The 13,369-nt window shown below is 33.1% G+C and overlaps 1 protein-coding gene across 1 annotated transcript; it reads right to left on the bottom strand.

The window, feature by feature from the left end:
* Positions 1-1,909: 1,909 nt before the first annotated feature.
* LOC124534122 (SWI/SNF-related matrix-associated actin-dependent regulator of chromatin subfamily A containing DEAD/H box 1 homolog) lies at positions 1,910-12,419 on the bottom strand. The gene is made up of 15 exons (XM_047109814.1): positions 12,128-12,419; positions 10,787-10,983; positions 9,740-10,044; positions 8,614-8,782; positions 8,080-8,264; positions 7,139-7,332; positions 6,396-6,531; positions 6,045-6,180; positions 5,779-5,916; positions 5,441-5,680; positions 4,558-4,785; positions 3,729-3,940; positions 3,221-3,376; positions 2,553-2,683; positions 1,910-2,355 (listed from the first exon to the last, which is right to left on the bottom strand). Exons 1-15 carry the CDS (start codon positions 12,243-12,245, stop codon positions 2,279-2,281), a joined length of 2,622 nt encoding a protein of 873 aa, XP_046965770.1. The 5' UTR covers positions 12,246-12,419; the 3' UTR covers positions 1,910-2,278.
* Between the last annotated feature and the right edge of the window lie 950 nt (positions 12,420-13,369).

A 13,369-nucleotide genomic window follows, 5' to 3' on the forward strand; every position in this document is an offset into this window, starting at 1 on the left:
TCACATACATACAACACTATTATACGTCTTAATAATTGTTGATGAAGAATTTAAAATAAATTATTACGAAAAAAATTTAAGATCTATTTGCGTGATTTTCAGCACGCACGTTTCCTTTAAAAATTATTTGTAAAATACTACTAAAATAAATATATGTAATTAATAATTCCAGAGCCAGTCGTTTGACGGAATGAGTTATACCGTTGACTCGCGATATTAAAAAAAAAAGTCGAGCATAGATTCAAAATATAAGTAATAGATTTGGAAAGCTGCAATTTTCTATAATAGTTTATATAACTATTTGTATTACCTATTTTGTCTAAACGTGCCGCTCGCAATTGAACGCATAAATCAAGCAATATGCTACCATATATGATATATTGTATTCAAGATATAAACACTACTGGGAAATAGCAAACAAATATATTTATTTTTAACATATCTGCAAAATTTCTTAGACGGATTTTAAATAATTTAAAATAATAATTATATTTGTAGTAAATTAAAGAAGTAGTAACTTACCAACAATACTGTTAGTATTTTCGGTGAAAGTGAGTTTTAAATCAAAATCTCAGGTATTTAGTCTAACATTAATACTAGTTTATTATCTTATAAATAATGCATAGTCATATTTTTCATTTGTTTTATTTCACTATCTATTGTTATTAATGTACATATTTAGAATATAGTTTACATACGACAGTCTCAGTGTATACTTTGAAAAGGCAGTGTGGTTGGAAAGTAAACATTCGTAACATTTATACAGCTCCTTTATTCTATTCTAGATGAAATTAAATTAACCTAAAGACAGTATCCAATTAATTACAGACCAACGTCATTGGTTTTTAACTATTTTATAAATAATTTTAACATGTTTACTTGTGAATTAGCAAGAGATTCGTATAAGAAAATATTTATTATATAGATTTGTTTGAAAGCTTTTTATTAGAGTATTATTAGATTGATAACCATACAAATCTTTTTTAATAAGATTTTTATGCTAAGTTTAAACTCGTATAAAGTGGTATTTTATTTGTACAGAAAATCAACTCGTATATTGTTCACCCAATAGTTATATTAACTTCATGAGTTACTTATTTAATAACAATGAAATAACTTGCTATTATTTGTTTAGTAATGGAGGACACTTTTTCATAGTTTTTGATGAATGAAACAAGATACAACTTATGTGTTGCTACCCAGAACAGTCTTAAATTTTTTCTTTTCAAAACCTACTTATTATTTGTAGTTCATGGGTAAATATTATTATATACCTAGTCAAAAATATTGCAAGTTTTTATGTTGAATTGAAGTTAGATGTGGCATTTAGATCTACCGTAGTTCCAGGCTGTATTTATTAAAGATTTATGGCAACACTTAGTGCAAAAATTTAGAATCGATAGCAAATTATTTGTCAGGGACAGTCTACTATAAAATCAATTGCCACTTCACAAGCAATATGCAAAGGGATTTACAAGATCTTTTCTTACTTACAGTCGAGACAATTTTAAATTTTTTTTTTAATTCAAAATAACAACTGTTTAATATACTAAGCCACATTATAAATAATTTAAGCATAAGAAAATATAATGCGTAATAATCTTGCTCCCACACATTTTATTACTCAAAACTCATCAGTAAGAGTAAAGTGGTCAGCATGTAAATGTCCCTCTAGGATTAAGACCTCCCTCTCTTGGAGAACATTCCTCAATCCAATATGTCAATATTATATGCCAATAAACATCGCAATTATGGAAATATTATATCCAGTTTTTTCATTACACTACAACCAGACAAAAACCCGTGTCATAGAAAAGCATAGAATCACATTTCAATATTTTGTGCATTCTTCAAAGACAAAGTTCATAGTTGCAGTAAATTAATTTATTAGTTACTAATTAAATATTAATTTAACGATAGATTTATAAATTACGTTTATTTTGCACGAATTAACTTACAAAATCATTCCATATATTTCCATGAGTGTGATAAAAAATAACTAAACTTGTCGTTGTTCGGATAAAATGTAACAAAAAATTTTTTTGTACTAAATTCTTTTTATGTCTCTTAATGACAATATATAAAGAATAAATAAGTTTACAAACGGGAATGACTTAACTCTTCACTTTGTACACAATCACTTAGGTATTTGTTTTGTTCTATACAATATATTACGATGCACTATTACTTCAGTTCCATAGCACTATAATTAAGCCACTTTCAGACGACATTCAGTGTCATTTCACTAGTCTATGACAATGACATCACTGGCTAACAATCATTTGTTTGGCGAAGTCAATCCCAGGGCTGCTGACAGTAGACGCACTACATTCTTCTGCTCAGTGCCCTCATTTTCTGTAAAGAAAAAAAATATAAAGATATTCATATCATGAATAATAGTGATTATTAGTCCTAAAATCAACACATTTGGATCGATTTGCGGAAAGGAACTTTGAAATTTATTATAAGCTATATCTTCTAAGTTATTTTTATATTTTTCAAAGTTAAAAAATTAATGTTTTGTAACAAAAGTAGACATAAATATTACGTACCGTCGGCACCCGTTACATGTTTTTCAAGGTTAAGCTTCTCTTGTGCCACTTGGTATATGCCCTCCTCGATTGTACCCGCACTTAACAACCGGTATATCTCTACGGGACGAGTTTGACCCATTCTGTGGCATCTGGAACAGATACATAGTAAACATATTAATAAAAAAATATATAAATATTTGTTTTAATTAGCAGTAAGATCTAGACATCAATCAAGCCAAGGTTTTTGAAAAGCTTTTCTCACTAGCTTGTTAAGGTTGTCAATAACATAAAATATAAACCTATGATTAATTGATCACAGAAATAAATTCTCTAAAGTCGAAACCTGTATAAACCTCCAAGTGTTATTTTTCGAAAAATAATAGCGAGAGCGACTCCGAAATCTTAGCACAAAAAAAATACAGACGAATTGATCCTCCTTTTTGAAGTTGGTTGAAAAATTAATTATCACTGGTGTATGAAAATTTTTGACATTTATACCTTTTCAATGAAATAAAAATAATGATGTTCCCGTGTGAAGAGTGAGTGAAACAGTGTTACTGTTACTGTTGGCGATGTCAGGAATGGTTAATATTTCTTACTAAGCTAAGTTTAAGTAGCAGTAACTACTCAGCTGGATATACCTGTAACTCTATATTAATAACTAAAAAAAAGGTTAAAATATTTACCTGTCCTCAGCCTGTTTGTCATTGTATGGGTTGAAATCAATGTCATGAATGATGACAGTATCTGCAGCCGTTAGATTTATTCCGAGACCTCCTGCCTTTGTAGACAACAGGAACACGAATATGTCCTCAGCGTTGTACCGATCTATTAGATCTTGTCTGCAATGGAGTAAATTAATTCAATCATTATTTACATAGCTGTGAAGGAAATTCTCTCAACAGTTTGTGGGTAATATTATTTTTTTTATTTTTTTTTTACATATTATTGCAACATTATGAATAATAATATAATTTAAGCTCTCATATTTAATTATACACATAACAATTAGCAGAATATATATTTATAATATGTAATTATTTATAAAACACGGTGTATTAAACTATTTGATGGAGAGCATAGCTCATTTCTAAGCCATTGTTGTCAAAGATATTGGTTCAAAATATAAAATAAAATGTGAATAAATTAGGATTAATTTATATAATGTTGCTTATCTACTAAGATTTCACTCACCTCTCATTAACAGCAGTACTGCCGTCAAGCCTTAGGTAGCGATAGTTACGTAATCGGAGGTAAGGTTCGAGGATGTCCAGCATCATCGTAAACTGGCTGAAGATTAGGACTCTGTGCCCTTCCTCTTTCAACTTGGGCAACATCTCATCCAATTTAAGGAATTTACCAGAATCTTCTATCAAATGGTCTGGCACCGAGAATGATCTAATACACTGAAATTGTTATAAAAAAATCACAATTAAGATTTTTTTCAAAAAAAACACATATGAGGATAAATTAAATGGAAATTGAAGGCGAGTAAGAGTATTTTCTTACTTCGGACTGTGAATTTCTTATCAGAAATACCCAAATGAGTTGGGCAAAATAATTAATACTAAAAGACATACAATAAATATATGAGTCGTATGAGCTCTTGGCAAACCACTAAGATGACGAAATACGTTATACGTATAGTACGACACAACTTAGATGTCGCATCGGCAAAATTCGTAAAACCGATCACATCCGAATTGAGTACGCTATCCCAAATTATCAATATTTATTTCTCACGCGAATATGATCTTTGCACAAACGTAATAACTTGTAATATCATATGACCTAATAAATTCGTCAATTTGACGCGTCGATTAACATGCAATTGCTTTCTCTGACGCGTGAATCTATAGCGTCGAATAGCGTCGAATGGCGCGATAGGGAGCTATATCTATTGGTTGTGTTAATCGGCAGTAATCGGTTTTATTTTCATTCCATTGCATTTTCCGATGCTACATCTAATTTGTGTCTTACTTATATATAATTTTGTGAAGGTATTTGAATAGATCGAGCTAACCGAATACTGCTGGGTGAGTTGGTGCATCTGGAAGTCTGACATGCACATGAGGTCTTCGAACACGTATTGCTCGTTCTTCTCCTTGTGCGCGGGGTCGCGGGCCAGGCGCGCCGCCATCTTGCGCGTGACGGTCGCGTCGTAGTGGTAGCGCAGCAGCAGCGGGTGGTTGGCCAGCTTGCGCATGTCCATCATCATCGATATGCCGCTCTGCTCCGTAGTCGCGTGGATCTGATGGTGACACGAGGACACATTTGCATTAATTGAATGTGATAGGCAGAAAACTTTGCTCTTTGCTGATAATCTATTGCCTGTATACATTTGATATATTTTAAAGGCAAACTGAGTCGAGATGGCCCAGTGGTTGGAACGCCTGCATCTTACCCGATGATTGCGGGTTCAAACCCAGGCAAGCACCGCTGTTTCATGTGCTTAATTTGTCTTTACAATTCATCTCGTGCTCAGCGGTGAAGGAAAACATCGTGAGGAAACCTGCATGTGACAAATTTCATCGAAATTCTGCCACATGTGCATTCCACCAACCCGCATTGGAACAGCGTGGTGGAATATGTTCCAAACCTTCTCCTTAAAGGGAGAGGAGGCCTTTAGCCCAGCAGTGGGAATTTACAGGCTGTTGTTGTTGAAAGGCAAACTTGACATACATATATATTCATTGGACTGTTTATACTTTATGACGACGATATTTAATTCGACAAATATGAAGCGTCAGTAGCGCAATGGTTTACCGACGGCCTAGCGCTTTAAAAGCTGCAGGACCTTTTCATTCCCCTCCTAGTCCCATTTGAAACATTATATGCGACCTAAAGAAAAAACTATTTGTATGTGTGAAACCAAATTTTTACCAATATAACATGTAATTACAAACCGTGCCATCCTTCGCAGAGAATCCGGCAATGAGATCCTTATACTGTCTCTGCTGTTTCTCGGACATGGGGCACAGTTCTGTGTGGTTCGTTTTCTTAGGCAAGTCCTGTAGTACGTCGCGCTTCAGCCTCCGTAGTACGAAAGGCTTCATAATACGCTTGGCCTGTGTTATCTGACTCTGTTCGAAGGCTGGAACGTCATCCTCTTTGGTACCATTTGTTTTCTTTGTCGTTTTTGCTTTCTGAAATTGAATTTTAAAAAATATTATGGTTATATTGACAGCTCCAAATTTAATAGAAAGACTACATTTCCTATATATAATGTTATAAACGAACTTACCGCATTCTTTTGGAACAAGCTCTTCAAGTCATCAGTTTTGCCGGAGAACATGTGAGGCATCACAAAGCATAGAAGTGACATCAACTCGACCAAGTTGTTTTGTAAAGGTGTCCCCGTTAGTAGCAGTCGATGTTTAGACTGAAATTGAAAGTTTTTTTTAAATTATAAACCTTGATATATTGTCATATATAGCTATTATTATATATAGGGTATATTATGAGCAGCAAACTATATATTATAAGCTTGTATGTTAAGTTGAGAGTTACCTTTATTTTTAGTAAATTGTCATATCTTTGAGTGGACATATTTTTGAGCATATGAGCCTCGTCATATATAACATAGTGCATCGGTGTGATACGGAACATCTTGCGTTCTTCGGGACAGCTGCTCACCATTGTGTAGCTGTAATTTATCATTTACCAAAACTTTTATGAGTCAATACTAGAAATACATATATAATGAGACAGTTACACAAAAATGAAAACCTGTATGATCTAGATTTTTATGAGATCAGAATTAGTAAATATTTTTTATGATTATGTGATTTAATTTAACTTTTTTTGATATAACAATTTTAAATAGTTAAAAAAAATATTCTGAATGTTTTTATCTCTTACGTGGTAAGGACGATGTCAATTTGATCTAATCCTCGCGAGTACTCAATGCGAAGTAGTCGCCTCTCCTCTGGGTTACCGTAGTACTTGCTAACACGTAGTGACGGACACCAGCGGGCCAACTCGCTACTCCAATTATCTATAACAGCAGTGATTTTTATAAATTAATTGAAAGGCCATGATTATCACACTTTGCAAATAGTGTAAGGAGTATTTAATACTTCTTATAGAATCGATAAACGTTGATAACAATGTATAGTACCCTACAACTTAGATGTATCGTATCATAGGCAAAATTCGTAAAACCGATAACATCCGAATAAAAGACGCTATCCCAAATTATCAACATTTACTTCTTACGTGAATCGATGGATGTTGGTAACAGTGTATAGCACGCCACAGCTTAGATGTAGCATCGGCAAAATTCGTAAAACCGATCACATCTGAATTAAGTACGCTATACCAAATTATCAATATTTATTTCTTAAATGAATGTGATCTTTACAGAAAGGTAATAACTTGTAATATGACCTAATATATTCGTCAATTTGACAAGTCGATTAACATGCACTTGCTTTCTCTGACGAGAGAATCTATAGCGACGAATAGCATCGCATGGCGCGAAAGAGAGCTATTTCCATTGGTTGTATAAATCGGCTGTAATCAGTTTTATTGAATTTGCCGATGCTACATCTAAGTTGTGTAGCACTACACCAGCTATTAAATAAAAAATCAAATTGACTCACCTAACGTGGAGGCCGGTACAACGACCAAATGCGTCCCCCGGGCTTGCCCTGTCTCTTTCAAGTGTGCGAGGAAGGCAATCACCTGGACGGTTTTCCCTAAGCCCATTTCATCAGCAAGGATACCGGACACGCCCTGCTTGTGGAGTACAGCCAGCCAGTTGAGACCTACTAGTTGGTATGGTGCTAATTTTAAACTGAAATTAAAACATTTTTTTTTATTTTATGAAAATAAATGGTAAATGTCTACGAATGCAGATGCATCTCGTTTCAATGCAAGTGATGCACAATCACATCGAGGGAAGTATAAATACATACGAAAGTTAATGAAGTTTACCAGTAAATGGAAAGTTCATAATATAAGCGAAGTAGGCAAATGACTTTCATAGACAATGTGGAGAAGAATACATGTCTAGGATCAAAATATAAGTCTAGAGCTATGTGTACAGATAAGTCTAAAACTCATAGCTCACTCGAACGAAACATAGTCTAGAATAAAAGGTAATGGACGCGTTCAATATAAGGATCTGACGGCGCCTTTAACATTATTTTTAATTCAAGTCAAACGCATAGCGTTTATCAACATGTATAATTATCAAATAATGAATTGGTCTATAGGGTCACCTGTATGTTCGCCCTCGCATTTTAGGTACATCAAACGAGAAGAGCATCGAGAAGATCAGTATTAAAAAATTAAAACAAAAGCGCTCAATTTCGCATAACAACCAGACCTCCAGACTCTAACACAGATCGTTTGGGAGAAAAGTGATTGCAAGATGACCGTGATACCAAAAAAAAGATTGAAGCAACTGATCCACACAAAGTTGCACCAGAATATAGCAATAAAAAAAAGAATTTAATTGAATTTCTGGATGAAATTTAATTTATTACTGACATCAATGTAAATAATTTAAAAGAAAGTCACGTTTTATTAATAAACTTACCTGGAATCTAATGTGGTCGGCTGTTTCAACCGGCCCGCCCCCGCAGCCACTGCGGACTCCAACTGCTGAGCGAGACCGACGCACTTCTTCATCAATCTCTGTATATTGTTTCTCGTACAAAGGAGCTCTTGAGTTGAATTCAATAAATCCGTACTCAGCATCTTGTTATTATTAAACTTCTCTACCTGGATAAATATAAATAATAAATTATATAAATATTGGACAACGTCACATAAATTACTCTGATCCCAATGTAAGTAGCTAAAGCACTTGTGTTGGAAAATTAATGATGGAAAATCAGAAGTAACGACTGTACCACAAATACCCAGACCCAAGACGACATAGAAAACTAATAAAGCTTCTACATTGACTCGGCCGGGAATCGAACCCAGTACCTCTGAGTGGCGTACCCATGAAAACCGGTGTACACAGCACTCGACCGCAGAGGTTAAATAATCACAAATTTGTAGCTTTAAAATATTATCAAGTATCAAAACTAACTCATCCAAGTATATTGTATTAATAAAGTGTTACCATATCAAGCCATCCTTTGAATGGTCTCTGTGCTATGATTGCCTCCGCTTTCTTCTGCGAGCAGCCACTGAGCAACGAGAGCTCATTCATGTTGCTCGTGTTTAGGAATTCGAATACTTTCCTCTTGTCGCCCACGAGATCGTCAGTGATTTCGTTGTCAGAATCGTCACTGGAATAGAAAATGTGGTTTTTATAGGACTCCATACCCATAAGGTAAAACGGGACAAAATTTATAGATAAGATTCTGATTTATGTCTGTAACCAGTATCTCATGAACCGTTATTGTTAGACAGATGAATTTTTTAAAGATGTTTTTCTATTGCTGCTATTCCAAAAAAAAAATAATAACATAAATAATAAAGGAGGCTACCATACATGATTTTTTAGCCGTTTTTCTAGGTAACTAGTGGTCGCCCGCCTTTTAGGATGTTGGTTGTCATATTTTATGCAAAAAAAATTAGCATTATAACATTGTACAACATATGCAGATATTTAAGCTGTCTGAGTTAAGAACTGCAATCCCATCGAAAAATTCAATAGGTTCTATGAAAGACCCAAACAGAGTTCAAACTCAAAATTCTGAAATGGAAATCCATTTCCATTTATTATCAATTAAATTCATTTTCAGTTATCTTCATCCCACGCAATATTCTGCGTCGTCGATTCAATTTTCACGTAAAACCTATAATTTATCAATATGTCGTTAACTAGATTCCAAGGTTTGCGGCTTTATCGTGGTTTTAAAATTTGATGGCATAGTATTGTAATGAAAATAATAAAAATTAAAGTAATTCTGGGATTTTTCCTAAATTTTAATAAGATAATGAACTTTATGAAATACAAGCTGTGCCCGCGACCTTGTACGCGTTTGAATTTCACAAAAATTGTTTTTATTGTAACCTAAGTTACTCCTTATTATACAGTTATCTGCCAGTGGAAGTCCCATCAAAATCGGTCCAGCCGTTTCAGAGACTAGCCGGAACAAACAGACAGACAGACAAAAATTCTAAAAAATGTTATTTTGGTATTGTACTGTGTATACATACATACATTGAGTAAGAAAGGGCTATTTTACCATTACAAACAGACACTATAATTTTTATTATATGTGTAGATGTAATTATACCTATCGTAGACTCTTTCGTCCTTTCCTTTTCTGACTCCATAATCGTCGTCTTCACTGCCACTGCTGCCTCTTCGTGCCCTTCCACCTTTACCGGCCAAGGACTTCCTGACAACCACGCTAGGTCCACTCGTAACTCTGACTACACCCATTCCATTGGATTTAGGCATTTGCCCTGAGAACCCTGGACGAGATGCGAAGAATGTTGACGGTGAGGCCTTGTCATCACTTTCAGGGTCATGTTTCAGAAGCTCATCACGCGATCTCTCTTCGTTCCAACCATGTTTGACCAGAGTGTTTTTGACGAACTGAAACATTTTAAGAAATTACAAGTTATGTAGACCTAGCGATCCGCCCCGGCTACGCATGAGTGCATGCTGGTACTAAACATACTACAGACTTTATCTATTTACACTACAATAGTTACTTCTGAAATTATCAGTGTTTCCCTACTTTATTGTCCATGTATTGTATACGAAAACCTTCCTCTCGAATCACTCTATTTATTTAAAAAAACCGCATTAAAATCCGTTGCGTAATTTCAAGGTCTAAGCATAAATGGGGACAGACAAAGGTAAGCGAATTTATTTTATACAATGTAATGATAAATGAATAATAATAAATTGTTAATGATAATGATTACACTTGGTCCCTATCACCTAGTGCAAGACCATCTAGTCTGGCATCGCCCAGTATGTATATAGTCTACTCTCAAGGAGCAATATGCCATCCATCCATACATCCATGTAATTGTGTTCCAGTTTAAAGGACAAGTAAGAAGAATCAGTGTAATTTCAAGCACAAAGGACATAGTAACTGTGATTTAGTCCCAAAGTTTAATGGTACATTGAAGATGTAAGGAATGAATAAAATTGGCAATGGTAAATGGCACCAATTTCTATGGGCAATGGTGACCACTTACCATTACATGCTCAATTGATACTACTAGTTAAAAAATATATATTATTAAACAGAACTTATAAGCCAGAAAATAATTTTATTTGTGTCTTATGATTAACATTGTAGTTCTACCATAACTCAGTAACTCACCAAGGGCGATATATCAGGGAACATTTCCAGCATGTTCCTGAACCTTCTCTCCTTAACCGCTGTGGTCAATTCAACAATTGGTTTCTTAGCTGGAGAAGCAGAATCATCAGAGTCCGAGTCCTGTATTCTGATCCGTTTGTATACTATTGGTCCATTTCTGATTGCTGTGTTTGGTGCAGGCATCCTTATTTGTTGTTCTAAATACAAAATAATAATAACTTGCCTATTTTCCATAACAAACTTTATAGCTAATAGTTTTTTTTTTTTTTAATTAATAATAACCATATCAGGGAAACCATGCTTCACTGACTACAACTTGTAAGAGGTTACAATTATATGCTTTATCATCCTTGCTCTTGATTTTTATGTCTAGGAAATATTATGTAACTTGCAAGGTTTATTCCACAGTTTAAATTACTTATAAAGTTTCATACTTGTAAGATTTTTATTTTGGTAGCATTTAGAGTACAATTCATTGATTGATAGTGTATTATTACTGTTCTGTATTGATAAATGTTTGATGATGAATAATCTATTATCTTTCAGCAAAGATTAAAAATAATGATTTACACAATATTTTTATTGTGTAAATACATAACTTTTACTTCTGATAAGAACAAAAACGTTTTAAAAACGGTCACATAAAAACACATAATTCTTAATATATAAAATGGTAAGGAATATAAATATAAAAAGCTTTAATTTTGTGTACTAAAATAAAATTGCTCTAGGCAAAGGATTTGACTGAGAATTTATTTTTAGAAATAATTTAAATTAAAAATAACTGATTACAATTTCTAACTAACAAAAATGAGTGCAAAAATTAATGAACAAGTAACAAGTTCCAATATAAGTATATTTTTTATTTTTTCATATTTATATATTTTTTTTTTTTCTTCAACATGGTACAAGGTAATTTTTTTGTTATTGTATTTTTCTGTCATATGAGCTTTGGTTACTAATGTATTATGCAATTGCAGAATCATAACTTCGTTTACATTTTTAAATAAAAGTAAAAACCAAGTTATTACAACATTTTAATTCTAGTTATGAATTGCAAAAGTGTGGTGGTACGAATACAAACGTTATATGTTTTTGTTCTTATACTTAATTCAATATATAATAGGTCTAAGTATGTAGATAAAATATTTAAGAATGTATAAAATATTTTTCGAACCATGGTTAAGGAAATTACCATTAAAACCGGCAGGGCAAAAAACCTGACCCTCGAAACGTGACCAGGCAGGCTTTCATAAACGTGGTCGCAACTGTTCGTTACAGCTTGTCAAACACACGTGTCCTAACACCACTGCGGTTAAGTATTTATTAATTTATACTCACGATTGCTCGATGGGGCTGATGTTACTGTCAAGGTTCCGCTGGATCCAGGGGTAGGTTTCCTTTGAAACCGATACTGTCTTAGATAACTTAACACACTAGGGCTAGTACTTTCAGACATCGTATTTAATAATAACGCAATAATCTATACCGAATCTTAATTACGAAATTAACAAAAACGTTAGAATTTTAACGAAAGTTTTATAAATTTAAAACCTCACACACTCTTTAAGCATGAAATCAACACTGCGGCCATTTTTATCCGCGAGACTAAAAAAAAATGTTTAACCAATGTTAATGTATGAAATATGACAGCTGATTATTTTAACCAATGGTATTTAAGAATACTCAATTTTATGAAATAAAATTATTTTTGCTATGTTCAAGCCAATAGAGAAAATTTGCTGGACTATTGATACAGAAGAAAAATTGTAGACTACATAATATGTACATTTTTATTTATTTGTTTTTCAATAGGCTCGCGTGGAAACGCGAAATATTAAGTTATTGAAAAAAATATGAAATAATTTAAATTTTATTGAATCATTCTATAGTTTTACTTTACATTCATCAAATTAAGACCAAATATAATTTGTCAGCAGGCTTAAAGTTCTACAGATATGATTGAAATATTCATAATTAAAATAATATCTAAAGTGTACCATTGAGACTTTTAGTAATGATTTACTTCTCCATTAGATTATCCTACAGCTGATAATAACTAAGTTATCTATTATCCATTCGATGGATTATAGTACTCAAATGTGTGGTCCACACTTGCAGTTATTTATACAATAAAGATATCTTAAGTGCGGGGCCATTTCTAATATGTGGTATCCGATGTACAAAATTTTAAGTAGTATCGGTTAAATTTTGAGCTCGTTCTAAGAAATTCATATAAAAAACAATAAATTTGCCTGGCCCAAGATTTGAACTAAGGACTTCAAGATCTGCAATATGTTAAGTTAAGCCAGTTATGAGACAAATAAGATGTAATGTTTTGTGCAAATGTGAATTAATCATCAATACAAAATTAATACAAATAACCCACTGAATTTAATTGTAATCTTAACGCTGATAGATCCGTGCAGTGCAGCCAATTTATGAATTATAATCCTTGTTCTTTTTATGATAGCTATAATAAAGACCCCTAAAATTTACTTACAAGGCTAATTCGTTTTATATTTAATTTTATACATCTAATAAATTAAAGTAAATTAGGAAACTTAATTTATAAAAAAACAT

This window comes from Vanessa cardui, chromosome 12 (genome assembly GCF_905220365.1).
Source record: "Vanessa cardui chromosome 12, ilVanCard2.1, whole genome shotgun sequence".
NCBI lineage: Eukaryota > Metazoa > Arthropoda > Insecta > Lepidoptera > Nymphalidae > Vanessa > Vanessa cardui.